Source organism: Prionailurus viverrinus, chromosome B2 (genome assembly GCF_022837055.1).
Source record: "Prionailurus viverrinus isolate Anna chromosome B2, UM_Priviv_1.0, whole genome shotgun sequence".
Lineage (NCBI taxonomy): Eukaryota > Metazoa > Chordata > Mammalia > Carnivora > Felidae > Prionailurus > Prionailurus viverrinus.
The window spans coordinates 143,004,465-143,022,988 of NC_062565.1; the positions used below are offsets into that span (position 1 = coordinate 143,004,465).

Sequence of the window (18,524 nt, forward strand, 5' to 3'; positions counted from 1 at the left end):
GTGCTTTGGCATTACATGATGTCCATGAATAATGTGAAGTTCCAGATGGTGGTACTTTGTTTTAGTCTTCATGATTTCACCACTCCATCCTTTATGTATTGGCCCTGAATGTTTGTGTCCCCCCCTCCCCTGATACATACATGGAAACCTAAGCCCCCATGTCATGGTATTTGGAGGTGTGAAGTCTCTGGGAGCTCTCATGACTGGGATTACTGCCCTCATAAAAGAGACCCAGAGAGATCCTTTGTCTCCTCCGCCCCGTGAGGACACAGTGAAAAGCTGGTCATCTATGAACCAGGAAGCACACCCTCACCAGACACCAATCTGCTGGCCCTCTGATCTTATATTTTCCAGCCTACAGAACTTTAAGAAATAAATTTCTATTGTTTATAAGCCACCCAGTCTATGGTATTGTGTTATAGCAGCCCAAATGGACTGAGCTATGTATTGTAAACAAAACTGCAACCCTCAAGCAGACATTATTTTTAATGATGGGTGAGTTCTTCAAGATCAAGTGGGGAACTTTTCCAAAACCTACATGCTAGGGCTCCAACTCTGATTTTTCTGATACAGTAAATCTGAAATGGAATCCTGGAAGGTAGTTTTTTTTTTTTTAAAGATTTCTATTCTAAGTCTTCAAAGTAAGCTTACATTGTACGTTATTAAAATTATACCCACCAATCAATTAATTAGGATGTATAGAGGCAGAGTTCTTATTCTGACACTTTTCTTTGAAAACATTATTTTTTATTTAATTGTTTTAATTAACTTATTTTTAACAGAGAGAAAGAGTGTGCGGGAGGGGCAGAGAGAGACGGAGACAGAGGATATGTCTGATAGCACTGGGCCCGAAGTGGGGCTCAAATTCATGAACTGAACTGAAGTTGGACATTTAACCTACTGAGCCACCCAGGCACACATAACATTATTCTTTTTTATTTACCCCTTTTTATAGGATAACTCTACTAAAAAAGTACACTTTAGTCACTGTAATCAGAGCAGATCTAAACTCTTGCTTATGTACTTATACTGCAGAAGATGCAGTTGTTAAATACAAGTAAATATTTTAAATCTTCCTTTAAAAATACACACACACAAATCAGGTACATTTAACGAATTATTAGTATGGGAGCCAAGCAGATTGTCAAAGTGAAAGCAAACATAACTGTATGGTGCAGCGAGTGATTAAAATACGTCATTAACTAGGAACTGAAAGAAGATCCAAATACAACATTAGGCTATAGCTAATCGGTACCAAGAGTTTCTCTAATCAAGCAAAACTTCATTCTGGTAGAAAGTTACACAAATAGATAGATCTTCCCCAGTTTTGAGGCTGTTCTTAACCAACCTTATCCGGCTACCAGGCCAGCAGGCTTCCTACTTTCTCTATCACCGGAGTTTCTTTCAAAAACTTTTGAAAATAATTTTTGTATATATTAAGGTATGCTGAATTATTTTCCTTTCCTAGCATCTCCTTTCTTTCCCTTTATATCAGAGGTCAGGCACGAGCTGGTGGCAGGGCAGGTGCACAGAGGGGCTCATTACCGTGCCAGTGGTGGGTCTCCGACATCTCCTGTACGGCCTGCAATCGCGCTGTCCTGTCCCCCGACTGGCTCTTCCTCAGGAGCAGCCACACAGCACATTCATGATCCTCCACATCGATGGTACTAAAAGTGTCTTTGCGCAAAGAAAAAAGAACAAGACCACGTAAACAGTGTGAACAGTTAAAACAACATTGTGTCCTCTAGCTTATTTAAGATGGTAGTTTGCAAGGATTTGAAATCCACAATAACGGAGTAAAATCCATTTCCAGGTATTGATAACGACTGACAGGGTTATTCTCAGTTCTGCCATAGTATTTTGTTATATTTATTATGTATGTTATTAGGTCCTTTTGTTTTATATACTATGTTGCTTTCACAAAGTGGTCTCTTGTTCTTTTTCCTTAAAAACTTTTCTATTATGAAACATATCAAACATATAGAATCAAATACACTCACATCCATATGTTTACCACAACTATATTTAATCAATTTTATTATTTTGCCATATTTACTTTATATGCACGTGTGTGTATTTTTTCCAAACCATGTGAAAGGAAGCTGCAGACGTAACATTTCACCCTTTCTCAGTCAACCCAATCTCCTAATAAGCCTGCATTCTCCTATATACTCACGATGCCATTATAACACCCAAGAACACTAAAACAAAAATCTTCCAAAACCATCTAAAATCCAGCTTATCGCCATATTTGAATTTCTCCAAGTGTCCCCAAAATATCTTCAGAGCTGTTTTTTAAAAATCGGGATTTGATTAAGTCTCTTTAGTATCTTTTAATTATTTTTTAAAAAATATTTATTTATTTTGCGAGTGAGCGAGCAAGGGAGGGGCAGAGAAAGAGGGAGGCAGAATCTCAAGCAGGCTCCATGCTGCCAGCGCAGAGCCCAACACGGGGCTCGAACCTACAAACCGTCAGCTCATAACCTGAGCCGAAACCAAGAGTCAGATGCTTGACTCACTGAGGTACCCAGGCACCTCTAGTATCTTTTAATTCTTAAAAATGTTCTCACCTTTTTCATGATGCCAACTTTGTAAAGAGATTGAGTAAGCTCTTTCATAGCTAACTCCACAGTGTAGATTTGCTTGATTGTAAAATCTACATTATTGATGCAATTTCTCATGATCAGAAAGCATGGGAGTGATTTTCTAACAAATTTAAAATTTTGAAACACTCATCAAGAGAAAAGGATATATTTAGTCTCAATATTCCCCTACAGCTATCTAACAACAAAACATCCACAAAGTGGAAGGAAGAAAACTGTCCATCAAGCCCTTTAAATTAAATAGAGCCCAAGAGAATAATGTCACTCAACCTTCCATATCTATAATAAATGTCAGTATAAGAGATGGGGGAAAAAGATCTCAAGTTGATCACCAAATGACTTTCAGATACTGATAAAGCTTCCAAGTTAAATATTTGGTACCTACCGGCAAATGGGCCCCGCAGTATCTTGGCTGATGTTGCCAAAACTTTTCTTACTGCTTTGTGAAGCTCTTTTCTTGCCTGGTAAGTGATTCCTAAAATGATTACAAATTTAGATAAAACCAAGGATATATGCTTAATCCTATGCTCTAATATTTCAAAGAGAAATATATAAGCTACAAATTTTTTGAAAAACATAAAATAGCATTTTTCTCTTTCATTATAACTATCACAACAACTAAAACCATTATGCAAACACAGAACACTAGATCCCAAAATAAGACTTCTCTCCAAGTCAGGAAAAAAGTAAAAAACTAAACAAAAACAAAAACACTATCTAACTAAAGCTAACAAAAATCCTCACATGCAACATAGGTTTAACTACATTCAGGAAAATGTCCCTAACAATAGCCCTTCTCAAACTGAAATCTGGGGATACCTTAATGAGATTTATCTTTGTGATACAGATAAATTGTAAACTATAAAAATTATCTGTGTAATTGAAATTGTAATACACCAGGTGAGATAATAATAAATACAAACAGGACAGAGTGGTGACACAGACAGCTACAGACAGGGGAAACCAGAACCTGTCCCACTCAGGGAACATAATGTACTACCAGGCATGATTATTCTGGCCAACAATGTAGGAACAGGCAGCTGTAAGTCAAGTGTAGTGACTCACCAGGCTACCCATATCTTGATGAAAAGATATGTATGCCTCTGCTCTAAAATTTCATGTTCACCAAACAACTGTCTGGTTACTAATTAGGTTTCCATGTGACCTAAATATGGAGAACAGGAATGTTCTAATAAAGACAGGTTTTCCAGCCTCTGTGACAGATTTTTTGCCCTCTGTTACTAAGTTGGTATTCACATTTATGAATCCATGAGATGATTTTAGTTTGCATGAATAAATTCCTTAAAGCAGAAATATATCTAAGTAACAAAAATCATATTTTTATACTTGCCAAACTGAGGGCCAACCTCTGAAATGATGACTTTCACTATGGTGTGGAATTCCAAGGTTAGACTAAAATAGCCAGCTCGTCTTCGTGTCGTTTAGTTACAGAAGAATTGCAAACCAAATTAAATATGGAAGTCAAAAATCTGGCCTTCCATTAATCTTTAGGAATGTGGTTCTTACAGGATTTGGTGATTCTTAGAATCAGCTGAACCTACCTTGTTAATATTGTGTTTTAAACACTCATCTTAAAATTTAATAACTAGCTTCCATTTTTCACAAAAATGGGATTACTTTACCATAAACTTACCATAATTTTCTCTTTTATCTAAAGAAACTGTGTGCAAATATATGTATGACTTCATTTTTTCTCTTTCTACTACTTGAGTATCTAATGTCAAAGACTTCTTCAGAGCCAGAACTTCATATGTAAGAAATAAAGAACCGCTTAAAAAGAAACAAGAAATTCATCATAAATACATGATGTAAACGTAACATAAGAGTCACTTTTTTTTTTTACATGACAGAATAACAGAATTATATTGGCTATGGAGCTCATCAGATTATTGAGCATCACATAAATTGAATGGCCCAACCTGTACAACAGCCCAGCTCCTGAACCAGTCGATTGAGAAGACTATTTCCTATAAGTGGTGAAAAAGGGTAAAAGGGCAGAATTTCCCAAAATAGGATGGGAAAATAGTACTTAGTAAACACTGAGTGAGATAAAACGTGTTTTGAACAAAAAGTTTTATACACACCATCAATTTCCACCCCGTAATAAACAGAAGTTCCCTCAATATATACACTGTTGAGTAAGCCAGTATATTATTAAGCTTTTTGCAGCAGACTTTTTCATTTTTTATTGTGAAATAGAATATATATACAGTAATGTGCATATAATATACACTATATTTATGTACACATATATAAATGTATATATTTGTTATTCATGAATAATTATTATAATGCATTATAATAAATGAACTATTATTCATTTTAATGAATAATAATAATTACAATATCCAGGCAAAAAGCAGAACATTAACAGTACCTCAGAAGCCCACAGTGCATCCCTTCCTGATTCTGACCCACTCTCTCATCTCTATAGCTAATTATCATTTTGACTTTTATTATAATAATGTCCTTGTTTCTCTTTATAGCTTGCCATCTATACACGCATCCTTAAACAACAGAGCTTAGTTTTGTCTGTCTGTAGACTTCATAGGAATGGAATCATACTGTTACGTATTCTTTTGCTCAGCTTCTTGTTTGTGAGATTCATTCCTGGTGTTGCATGTATCAGTAGTTTGTGCGTTTGTATTTTCCTATGGTCTGTGATGCAGCCATTGTATGGGTATACAACTTACCCATTCTATCACAGATGGGCATTCAGGGAATTTCTAGCTTGAGTCTATTACAAACAATCCTGTTACACATCTTACACATCTACACTGTAACACATGTGGATTTGTTCCTTTAAGATACTCATCTAGAAGTAGAATTACGGACTTTCTGACTATATATATACTATTCACCTTTATTAGATACTGTCAAAGTGTTTTTCCAAAAAGATAAGCCGATCTGTACTCCCACCACCAGCATATGAAAGTTTCTCCTTTCCTAAGAGCCTCAAGTCAAGTTAAAGTCTCCTAAAGTCAATTTTTAAATGTGAAATACAACGTTCTTTGTTATGTACCCAAAATGAAGGAAATAAAGGGGTTTTTCCCTGATCAGACTGACCTACACGCTCCCTAAATCCAGACATAAAGTCTGCACTGTCTGGACTCAGGGCTTTATAACATCAGTTATAGTAAGCATTCTTCTCATCTTTGGTTTCCACCCTAAAGTTAAAGCAGGCAAGACAGAAAGGCCAGACACTGGCCAGCACCAGAGAAATAGACGGTCCTGAAGAATCCTCTCCTCTCTTGGGGAACTATCTGAGCACCCAAAAAGAGCAAATGCATTCAGTATTTTTATCATGCTTTCCATGAAAGACAAAATTCTTTACTAGAAACTATGCGATTAATTTTCACTATATTCCTGTGAAATAATTGCAAAATAGACAAAGTGTATTACATTTATCTTTTGCCTGGAATGATTCGAAGAGAAAAATCATCTGTCTTTTGCCTTACATTGGTGTCATGGAGAAGTGTATGTATTTGAATAAAAGGCCAAATATGCCTCCTTTATAGTTTTAGCACCTAAGAGTTGTATATGTGTGTGTATATATCTATACGATCTCATATATAATAGCAAAAAAAGAGTAGTATAGCGGGGCGCCTGGGCGGCTCAGTCGGTTAAGCATCCGACTTTGGCTCGGGTCATGATTTCACAGTTCGTGAGGTCGAGCCCTGCGTCAGGCTCTGTGCTGACAGCGTAGAGCCTGGAGCCTGCTTCAAATTCTGTGTCTCCCTCTCTCTCTCTGCTCCTCCCCCACTCATGCTCTGTCTGTCTTTCAAAAATAAATAAAAACATTAAAAAAAAAGTAGTATTAACAAATAGAGAATTGTATTAGACATATATTAACAAATACACCCTCCTTTCCCCCCAAAAAAGGAAGGAAAGTCACTCCATTCATTAAGCATGTGCCTCTGAAGAGCATGAGATGGAAGATGTCAATCTGTTGGTTTTCTCAGTTCAGCCTCAATTTCCTTTCACGAGAGCTCTATGGTGACTTAAAGGGTTTTCAAAAATTATTCTGGCTACAGTCAATTTTCACCTTTTTTACCCACTTTAGAACTCAACACGAGATGTGATTTTAGGTGCACGAGAGCTAATTAACCAGCACCTGCTCTGTATGCGTGTCAAGTGCTCTCCCCAGAGCAACAATGCCTGGTGGGTAGAATGCCTCCCATACCCTTGGATCCAAGATAAGGCACTCCTCAGAAAGTAAAGTAACTCAATCGAGACAACACTGAAGGGGTCGAACCAGTGATTAATCCACCTAATTCCAAAATCTGTACCCTATTTGCCACCCTATGCTACCTGGAAATCACTTCCACTGAGATTTCAAATAGTAGTATAAAGAAGCCAATTAACATTTCACAGTTGATACTTACCCTAAAATAAGTGATCCAGTAAACTTTATTATATTTCCTTCAAAAAGAAAGGAAAAAAGTCAGTGGGATGAGTTTCATTTTTAAAATGTGACAGGAAATAGGCAAGTGTCTCTCCTTATATTATACAATTGGATAAGAAGTCATTGCTATTCTTCCATGAACATGATCAGTTACTACCAACACAAGGCTTCTTCCTAACCCCAGATGCAGACGAACCAAAAAACACTGGGTAAAAAAATATAATCTGCATTTCATACTCCTCCTCATTTCACACTATTCTCCCCTTCTTGTATCTCTTATTCTGTCATTCCCAGCAAATCAGAGACCCTAGACCTGCTGCACTACTGATAATGCCAGGCCTACAGTGCTTCCACAGAATGCGACAGCCATGAAGCTAACTTGCCTTCTGACTCCTTTTAGTTCACAACCAGTAAAATAGAAGGATGGGGAGAGTTCTATCACTACTAGGGCTATATTGAAGGGATTATGCTTGTGACATAAGGACACAAAGTGACTTTTCCCAAAGTAATTATGTTATAGTTGCTGGGTAAGTGCCATATGTACATAACCCAATTAAAAATAATGGTTACATTCTTCAAGTTTACTTATAAAAATATTTTGTTAATGTAAAAAAGAACTCCTAGTGGAAAACACAGATAGTTGTCTATCTGATGCACACAAGCCCCTTAATCCGTACTGCACAACCTGATTACTATCTAAAAATATTTGAGGGGCGCCTGGGTGGCGCAGTCGGTTAAGCGTCCGACTTCAGCCAGGTCACAATCTCGCGGTCCGGGAGTTCGAGCCCCACGTCGGGCTCTGGGCTGTTGGCTCAGAGCCTGGAGCCTGTTTCTGATTCTGTGTCTCCCTCTCCCTCTGCCCCTCCCCCGTTCAAGCTCTGTCTCTCTCTGTCCCAAAAATAAACAAACGTTGAAAAAAAAAAAATTAAAAAAAAAATAAAAAATAAAAAAAATAAATAAAAATATTTGAATTCCTGACTCTGGCAGCTAGGGCTGGCTATGCAACACAGTTACAGCCAATCAGATATAAATGCGAGTCCGTAAGTAGAGATCCCTCTCCAAATACAGAGACAAGGTTTCATAAGATGACTTTTGGCCTTTCTGCTTTCTGGATGTCTAGAGATTCAGCAACCATCTTGTGACCATGAGGACAATAAAGATAACAGAGCAGGAAGATAGGAGGATTGCTAAACTGCAATTCCTGCTCTAAACAGTCTCTGTTTTGACTGTTAGGTAAGAAAAATGAAAACTTTACTAATTGAAGCCACTGTAGTCAAGCTTCTGTTACATGCACTGAACACAACCTTAACTGATGCATTACCCAAGATGGTTAGGGTCTGCCACCAGTCCACAAAACCTACATAACCTTTAATTTATTGGATGTGTAGAGGTGGCCTTTTGTCAGACTCTCCACTTAGGCTGCTGACAACATATTTCCCCTCCCTACTGAGGGATAAGGAACTCTCCTCAACTGACTTCTCTAGGCATCAGGCATGGAAGATGGACATTCCTCCCAAACTCTAAGACCTGAGTAGTGGTTCCAGAACCGGGAAGGAGACAGTTCCAGGAGGTCTGCAGGGATGAGATCCAAAGCTGAGACAAAGCTTCCTGACTGTGCAGCTCCTCTAGGATGTTTTTCTTTCCAAGATGGCTTCCTGGACTGCCTTCCCTCCATGCTCACCCTGGAGGCCCTGGGAGCCACTCTCTGCTTTCTCTACTGCTACCACTTGCTATGTTTCTTTTTACTAGGCCCTGGGAACAGAATACAGTCTCACAGCCTTTTCTCCTATCCTAAAGTTAATTCACTACTCTTGAGTTTGTCCTTTAGAAATGACGAGAGAAAAAGCTCCCTTTTCTCTCCCCACCCTCTTTTTATGTTTAAAATATACAATCACAGGGCACCTGGGTGGCTCAGGCGGTTAGGTGTCCGACTTTTGATTTCAGCCCAGGTCATGATCTTGTGGTTCGTGAGTTTGAGCCCCGCGTCGGGCTCAGGGCTGACAGCGTGGGGCCTGCTTGGGATTCTTTCCCTCTCTCTCTCTCTGCCCTCCCCCACTCACTGTCTCTGAAAATAAACTTAAAAAAAAAAAACAGAATCACAGAACTTTTCTAGATGAAAAGGACCTATCCCCATCCCCCCCCCCCCCCACAAGATCTATCTTACAGAGCAAACAGAAGCTCCCTGAAAACAGGACTTTGTCTCAATCCATATTATATCCTAAGGGCCTAGAATAGTACTTGGCATAGAGTAAATGGTAAATAAATAATTTGCCAAATGAATGAAAGATGATCTAGGCCTATCTCCTCTTTTACAAATAAAGGTTAGTAATAAATAGGTAAATAAAGATTTACAAATAAAGATACTAAATCAGCACTAGACCCTAACCGCCCATAGGGCAAGTACACTATCTTCTTGGCTCACCGCTGAATTCCCAGAACACAGTACATGTGTCTGGCACTTGTTTTTGCAGAAACTTACTGCTGAGTGAGAATGTGGTGATACTCGAGTTTGAAAAGATGAGCATGAATTTGACAGGAAACACAGGGGAGGAAAAAGATTCTCAAGAGAAAGGAATATGCATGGCATGGCTCTGGGCCCACAAATTTGGGGTGCACCATTGGTACAGAAAATAATTCTATCACTGTTTCCATATGAAATACTGTTGTTGAAAGTGTACTCACTGATGTCTCTCCAGTATGTGGTGCTTTGGGGAGCAGGAGTTGAGGCTCCTATTCTTCTGCAACAGATGATACAATAAGCAGCCAGGGACATTCTGCGTGTTTAGAACAATGATAACATATTTAATTTGACAGCTAATTTAAAACATTCGACTATAAGAACACGCCACAATCACAGTTGGACTGCCTACAGACTTCGGTTTTTCAAGACCAGGAAAAAAACTTTTCAATTAAAAAAGAAATTTCATCCTTAAAAAGATATACTAGAATAATACTTTGGTAGTACTTTGCCTATTCTTCAAACTGAGTCCAACTGTGAACAATGATTCGTAGGAAGCAAGAAAATACAGATTATTAATCAGAATGTCGATATATGAATTCAAAATTTTTTCAATGTCTGTTAAAATAAATATATATATATGCATATGGATAAAGATATTTATATTTACCTACGATGACCAAAGGCCCTAGAGAAATGAAAAGTGCTCTGAATGGAAGATACTTAGAACCCTTTCAAGCATTCTGCTTTTCTCTAGCTACTTCAGGATGGTACCCAACACGGTTTAAAATCCTTTGTTAGCTGTTGGCATCCTATCAGAGAAGGAGAACTGTCACTCAACTACTTCATCAACTGAGTAAAGATGATTGAAATATGATGCAATAGTTTCTAGAACAACTCAGTATTCTGGAATCATTATCAGATTGCTTTTGGACAAGACTGCTCTTCTTTTGTGATTGCTATAAAGGAAAAGAAAGGAAAGTGCCTTCAGGGACTCATGTGAGAAAAGGTCCTTTGGTTGAACATAGAAGTTCTAGCAGCTTTATAGTGATAAGGGGGAAATTACTTGGTGTGTATATGTAAGAAATACCCGTTAGAGATAACACAAAATAAAACTTTTATATTTTTTCTCATAATTCCAGTACATCAACTGATGACTAAGCCAACTGATTTAGGCAAAAGGTAAACTCGTGAAGGTCACTGCTTTAAAGGTCATTGTTTCGTATTTTCTCACCTTTTTAACGGGTTGCTACTACTTCTCCATGAGACATAAGGATAATGGTAAAGATGATATAAAGGCTGCAATGAAGTAGATGCTCGTGAAGCCAGGGCAGAAGGCAATGTAAACTACTTTGAGTTTGTGTATAGATTTGTATTTTAATTACTACCTAACAACTTGAGTGAAACAAAAACACAGAGCAGTAATACCTATTGCTTCTTTCAATCTTGACACTAGGAAAGCAGTCAACTATAAAACATTACACAAACGCTCTTTGCTGTTACTTCTCTGGCCTAAAAAGCTTTATATTGTTAACTTACACATACCTCCCCGCTTCCCCCAGCAGGCTTCCCTTCTACTAAATCCTGGGAATAAATTGGAGTCTACTGGAAATGTATGTCGTCCTCTTATTTCCTTCTGCGTTTCCTCTGGTGACTTCACTGGCCCTGGCAGCTGTCTCCAGTATAAACCGCTTCATTTCTAAGTCTCTCTCAACTCTCTGAGTCTTGATTTCTCTGCTCTCCAGCCCCAACTAACCTCCCATCCCTCCCTCATCTGGGAGTGAGCAGCCTGTCCTGTGGCTGTGCTTCTCTCCCCACCCCGCCTTGACCCCGTGGTACATCACTCTCTGCCTCCTCCCTCAACAGCGCTAGACCTCTCCTCTTTCTAGTAGCCTGCAACCCTAATCTGAAAACATGTGTTCTTTCTACAAGTGGACAGCCAAAATGGGGTGGAGTGGGGGAGAGTGGTTTGGGGAGAATAAGACAAATTGGGAGCGGGCTCTCAGAATCGTTTCTGCTGTCCCTAATCCGTTCTCTCTTCGTCCCCACAACGACTGCTCTAAATGACCCACATTCCCTGCGAAGCCTCCTCCCTACCTCTGTCCTTCTCAAATGGTCTCTCACTTCACTGAGAAAGTTAAAACTACAAACTCCCTCAACTTCTGCCCCCTTACCTATAAGCAAGGATAGATCCAGGTAATGAAGGGCTTAACATTTATTCACATGAGGAGGAAGGAGGTGGGGAAGTTCTTTAAAAAAAAAAAAAAAAAAGAACACAAAATCACAAATGCCAAATTAGGTTCTAAAATAAAAGCTATTTAGAATGAGAAAAGATATGATAACAAATGATTGAAGTCTTAGAAATTTTGATACCTTTCTTCTGAGATTTCATGAGGCAATTTGTAAGAAATGCTTGTGGAAAAATGTTTCTGGACCACAATCTGGCATCCCCTCTCCCCTCAGGACATTACAAATCCTGGTAACTCCTAGCACTCAAAGGGGCCCGAAGCATCAGGTTCTTGACTCTCTGGTCAATCCACCTTGGTCTACAAATGATACACATCTGTGCTGCCTTTTCCAGATTCCAAATGGATCTTCTGCACTGTTCTTCCCAGTTTCTGAGGAAAACATCTCATCCCCTTTCCAAGGGTAAATCTTGTCCTGGGTCTCATCTCTTTCACTTCCACAGGGACCTTGACTCATTCACTAGAAATGCTTTTCTTGTCTTAATCCTCACTCCCTTTCTTTCAGCTCTTCCTATGCCTCCTCCCTTAAATACCGGATTTCCAATGTTCTCCCATCAACACATGAAAACAAATGACTGGGGGGGAGGGACCTCCCTCCCTCCAAGTGCCTCTCCTCTCACCTTCCCTAAGATTCTCTCTCCACTGTCCTTCTCTAGCACTGACCTAGCACTCCCGAAAGTCACCAGTGAGTGACATCTTTGTTTCTAAATCCACTTTTCAGTCCTCCTCTTGTTTTTTTCTGAAGCATCTGACTTCTCTCCTTCTCTAGCTACTATGACTCCCAGCCTTCTGGTTTTATTCTCACATTTCTGGCTGCTCCATCCCATTACTCATTCAACATGTACTGAGCACCTATCAACCGTCAGGGATGGAAACTTAAGATGTGAATAAGGAAGTATGGCCCCTGCCATTACTGGGCTTACAAGTGGGGTGGGGCTATCTCCACCTGACCCTTAAAGATTAGTGTTCCAGTCACTTCCATTTATGGTTCTCTTTTTTATCTCATGCTATACCCTCCAGCTGAGAAATTTGTTTTTTCTCGTTCGACTTTCTTTCGCTGTTCTCTAAATCTCGACTTCTTCCATAATTTCTTCCTCTTTCTACCTCTCTGATACACATTATGGTCAAGATAGAACTTCAAATCTATCTTCCAATTCACCAATTTGTTTTTAAAATGTATTTAAGCTGCCATTCATCTATCCACTATTTCAGTAACTTTTTTTATTTTTAAACTTTCTAGCTGGCTCATCTTGCCTGCTTTTTCTTCCCTTTTGACACACTATTTTGTTTTGTCTTAATGTATGGTAGAATTTTAAAAATTTTTTTTTATTATTTTTTTATATGAAATTTATTGTCAAATTGATTTCTATACAACACCCAGTGTTCATCCCAACAGGTGCCCTTTTTCTTAAATGGTCACAAGTTATTCCTTTTTTTATTTTTTGGTAGTTTTTGGTTTTGGCAGTACCCCCCTCTACTGATTCGGGAGGTGGCTTTATACCTGACATTGGCCATAAGACCACAGAAAAATGATGCAGGCAGACACGTGAGAAGCACTGAGGCTTCTGTCTTTGCTGCTCTTGGGATCCTTGTGATCACCATATGAAGATGCCCAGTTAGTCTGCTGGATAAGAGAAATGTGGTCCAATATCTCCATTAGCCCAGCTACCAGTACCAACTGCCAGGCATGTGAGAGCATCCCAGACCAATTCACTCCTAGCTGTCCTTACGAACCCCCTATCTAAACTTTAGACTTGTAAGCAATAATAAATGGTTCTTTTTGCTATTAGGCTTTGGGGGAATTTAAACTGCAGCAATTAGCTAACTGATACATATGGTTTCTAAACATTCCTTTACACTTTAAGCTTATCTTAAAGTTTGTTAGAACCACTATTTCTAATAATTAGGGCTGGCTTCTCGTTGGTTTGCTTAAATTCTTTGTAATCTTTGATTGAGAGCTCATCTTCAGTGGGAGTATCTCTGGTGGAAATCCTATTATCACTCTGAGCTATAGCAATTCAGATTTTCTCAGCCAAAACAGGACAGGTATTACCAATTTATAGATTTCTCAAATTGGGTTCCCAGCATTATCAGGACAATGTTAATACAAACCCCACAGACATATATGGTACAGATTTAGAGTACAAATTTCCACTCTTTCATGTTCCTAGTAAAAAGGGTATTTCTGGGGCACCTGGGTGTCTCAGTTGGTTGTCTGACTCCTGATTTTGGCTCAGGTCATGATCTCACAGTTGTGAGATCCAGCCCAGCATCAGGTCCTGCACTGGGCATGGAGTCTGCTTAAGATTCTCTCTCTCCGTCTCCCTCTGCCACTCCCCTGAGTGCTCTCTCTTTAAAAAAAAAAAAAGGAAGTTTCCAATACTATTTCTATAGTCTAATGGGAAGAAATTTTCTAATTCCTATCTCCTTGAAGGTGTATGCCTTTTTTTTTTTTTAATTTTAGAGATAGCAAATGAGCAAGGGAGAGGGGCAGAGGGAGAGAGAGAATCTTAAGCAGGCTCCACACTCAGCACAGAGTCCAATGAGGGGCTTGATGCAGGACTTGATCCCATGACCCTGGGATCATGACCTGAGCCAAAATCAAGAGTCAGACACTCAGCTGACTGAACCACCCAGGTGCCCCAAAGTGTATGCCTTTAGACATCATCTTTGACTCTACATGAACTTAGGTCCAAGTAATTAAGCTCTCTGTCAGTTTGTAATAATCCTGCAAATGCTTCAACCTTCCCTCAGTGCTATTACTTTCTTCTGAGTTTCTTCTTCTCTTCCTTCTCACAATTCCAAGTTCTTCCATTACATTTTAACTAAAGTTTTCATGTGCATGAAGCAAGGGTGCTGCCTAGAAGTAAAAGTAACTTTATATTTTTATTAAGTTTATTTGGGAGCACATGCATGTACAGAAGAGGCAGAGAGAGGGAGAGATTGAGAATCTCAAGCAGGCTCTACGCTATCAGCCCAGAGCCCAATGCGGGTCTTGAACTCATGAACTGGGAGATCATGACCTGAGCAGAAATCAAGAGTTGGACACTTAACCGAGACACCCAGGAGTCCCTAAAAGTAACTTTTTAAATGTAATCATATTATTCCCTTGCTTCAAATCTTTCAGTAATTCCCCACTGTCAAAATCTGTATTTCTTAAAATTTTGGTCTCTAGGAAATTAGTGGTACTAAGTTATCTATCTAGAGTACTGCAGGTTATCTCAGTTTCAGAGGAAAAGTGATAAAAAAAAAAAATGTGTTCATTCACCTTTTTTTAATGGTAACTTAGATACACCTTTAAATATTCCCCTTAAAAATTTTTTTAATCTTTATTTATTTCTGAGAGACAGAGAGTGTGAATGGAGAAGGAACAGAGGCAGAGGGAGACACAGAATCCAAAGCAGGCTCTGAGCTGTCAGCACAGACGGGAAGCACAGACAAGCCCAGACCCACAAACCACAAGTTCATGACCTAAGATGAAGTTGAATACTCAACCAACCAACTGAGCCACCCAGGCACCCCTCACCTTTTAAATGTACAGTTCCAAAGTTCTGACAAATGCAATCAAATCAAAATATGAAACACTCTTATCAACTCAAATAATTTTGTGCCCTTTTGTCAAATCTCTTTCATACACAGTTCTGGAAACCACTGATTTGTTTTCCTCACCCTAGTTTTACCTTTATTAAGAACGTCCTATAAATGGAATCATATAGCACATAGCCTAGGAGTCTGGTTTCCTTTCCTTAGCAAAAGGCAACTGAGAATCATCTTGTGTTATTATATCAGTAATTCATTCTTTTTATTGGCTATTATTCCATTATATGGATATTACTTGTTTGTTTATATATTCCCCAGCTGAGAGACAGTCGGATTGTTTCCAGTTTTTGGTAATTATGAATAAAGCAGCTATAAACACTTGCATACAGATTTTTTTGGTATAAACATTAGCTTTGATTTCACTTGGGTAATAACCTAGATGTGAGTCAAAAAGTAAATATATTCTAACTTTATAAGAAAGTGCCAAACTTTATTCGCAGTCAGTTGCTTTTAGTTTACCCTTTCTAACAGGTGTGTAGTAATAGCTCATCATTGATTTAACTTGCATCTCCTCAGTAACCAGTAATATTAAGCATCTTTTCACATGCTTATCTGCCGTGTCTGTATTCTTTGGTGAAAAGTCTGTTAAAATATTTTGCCCATTTTTTAAAGTTTTTTTTTTTCAATGTTTTTATTATTGAGAGAGAGCCTGAGCAGAGTAGGGGCAGAGAGACACAGAATCCAAAGCAGGCTCCAGGCTCTGAGCTATCAGCACAGAGCATGATGCAGGGCTTGAACTCATGAACTGTGAAATCATGACCTGAGCCGAAGTCAGATGCTTAACTGACTGAGCCACCAAGGTGCCCCTCTTTTGCCTATTTTTAATAAGGTTGTTTGTTTTCTTATTATTGAGTTTTGGGAATACTTTACATATTCTGGATAAAAGATCTTTGTTACATGATTTGCAAATATTTTCTTCCAGTCTATGGCTTGTCTTCATTCTCTTGTATTTTTGGAAGAGTGTAAGTTCTCAATTTTGATGAAGTCAAATTAATCAATCTTTACTTTATGGATCATGCTTTTGGTATTGCATAAAAGAAGTCTTTGCCTAACCCCAGGTCACTAAGATATTCCCCTATAACTTTCTCTGCAAGCTTTATAGTTTCAGGTTTTTACATTTAGACTCATGACACATTCTAAGGGAACTTCTGCTTAGGATGAAATTTTTTTGCATATGAATGTGTAATTGTTTCAGAATCAGTTGTTGAAAAGACACCATTTCCTCATTTAATTGCCTTTATTTACATCTTTGCCAAAAAATAACTGACCAAAATAATTGACCATGTGTATATGCTGTCTACTGCTACAATCTTTTTTCCATTGCCACACAGTGCTGATTATTGTAGATTTATATAATCTTAAAATCTGAACTTGTTCTTTTTTCAAATGGTTTTTGATACTCTAGTTGTTTGCCTTTCCATATAAATTTTAGAATCAGCTTATTTCTACAAAAAATTCTTCTGAGATTAATACTGAGTTTTCCAAGCCATGAACATAAATGATCTCTGCATTTGTTCTGTCATCTTTTATTTTTCCACCCATGTTTGGTTATTTCCAGCATACAAATATTACCATGTATTTTTAAAAACTTATACCTAAGTATTTCCTGGGTTTTGGTACAAATGTAAATAGTACTTCCAGGATTCTTTTTTTAAATTTCAATTTCCAATTGTCCTTTGCTAGTATACGAAAATTGCTGATTCTGTGTATTTCCTTATAACCTGTGACCTTGCTAAACTCATTAGTTCTGGGACTTCTTTGGCAGGGGTGGGAGACCGTTGGGGATTTTTGACATACACAATTATGTTACCAGTGAAAACAGTTCAATTTCTTTCTTTCCAATCTATATGCCTTCTATTTTTTAATTTTGCTTTACTTCACAGGACAGGACCTCCAGAACAATACTGAATAGAAGTAGTGAGGCAGATCTATCCTATTGCTCCTGATCTTAGGAGGAAAGCACTCAGTCTTTCATCATTAATGATGTTAGCTGTAGACTTTTTTGTAGATGTCCTTTATTGGTTTGAGGGCATTCCCTTCTATTCCCAAATTACTGAATTTTGACAAAAACATTTTGTTCATCTATTAAGGTGAACATGTGATTTTTCTGTAGTCTGTTAATATATTACTTGATTAATATTCCCAGGACAAATTGAAGTCATGATACACCATTATCCTTTTTATATATTGTTGGATTCAATTTGCTAGTACTTTAAGGATTTTTATGTCTATGTTCATGAGATATTAGTCTCTAGTCTCATGTGATGTCTTTAGCTTTCACATCAAGGTAATGCTGGTCTTACAAAATGAGCTGGTAAGTGTTCCATGTTCTTCTATATTCTGGAAGAGTTTGTGTAGAACTGGTATTCTTTAAGTAGTATTCCTATATTATCTTTTCCAGGTCTTACGGTCTAAAGTGCAGTCTTCTCTTTCATTCCTGATTTTGGCAATTTGTGTCTTCCCTCTTTTTTTCTTAGCTTCTCTGGCTAGAGGTTTACCAATTTTGTTGATATTTTCAAAGAAGTAGTTTTTAGTTTCACTGAGTTACCTTGTTTTTCTATTATCAATCTCATTGATTTGTGCTCTTATCTTTATTAGTCTCTGCCTTCTGCTTGATTTCAAATAGTTCTTCCTTCTCAAACTTCTTAAAATTGAAGCTTAAATCACTGTTCTAAGGTTTCTTTTCTGTTAGTTTATAACACTAAGAGTTTCCCTTTAAGTTCTGCTTTGCCCGTATCCTTCAAATTTTGATATACTAGTGTTCTTTCATTCAATTAAAAATATTCTTTTAAATTTTTTACAAGTTTTTTTAAAGTTTATTTATTTTGAGAGACACCAAAAGAGCACAAGCAAGGGGGAGGGGCAGAGAGAGAGAGAGAGAGAGAGAGAGAATCCAAGTAGGCTCCTTGTGGTCAGTGCAGAGCCTGACATAGGGCTCAAATTCACAAAACTGTGAGATTATGACCTGAGCCAAAATCAAGAGTTAGACACTTAACAGACTGAGTCACCCAGGCACCCCTAAAAATTTTTCTAATTATAGTGTGACTTCTTCTTTGACTCATGGCATATTTAGAAGTGTGTTATTTAATTACTAAGTATTTGGTAATTTCCAGATATCCCTGATTTTTAGCTTAATTCCACTGTGGCTGGAGAACAGGCTTTGTATATTTTGAATTCTTTTAAAACTTGAT

The 18,524-nt window shown here is 38.1% G+C and overlaps 1 protein-coding gene across 5 annotated transcripts in view; it reads right to left on the minus strand.

Annotated features, from left to right (window-relative positions):
* The window catches only part of SERAC1 (serine active site containing 1), a 66,996-nt gene that overhangs the window by 40,415 nt on the left and 8,057 nt on the right, over positions 1-18,524 (minus strand). For all 5 annotated transcript variants that reach the window (XM_047859967.1, XM_047859966.1, XM_047859968.1 and 2 more), the window contains 5 exons: positions 9,712-9,803; positions 7,010-7,046; positions 4,258-4,394; positions 2,989-3,078; positions 1,546-1,677 (listed from right to left, as the gene is read on the minus strand). In XM_047859967.1, the coding sequence (XP_047715923.1) occupies positions 1,546-1,677; positions 2,989-3,078; positions 4,258-4,394; positions 7,010-7,046; positions 9,712-9,802 (487 nt within the window). In that variant the 5' untranslated portion in view covers position 9,803. The remainder of the gene's footprint in view (positions 1-1,545; positions 1,678-2,988; positions 3,079-4,257; positions 4,395-7,009; positions 7,047-9,711; positions 9,804-18,524) is intronic.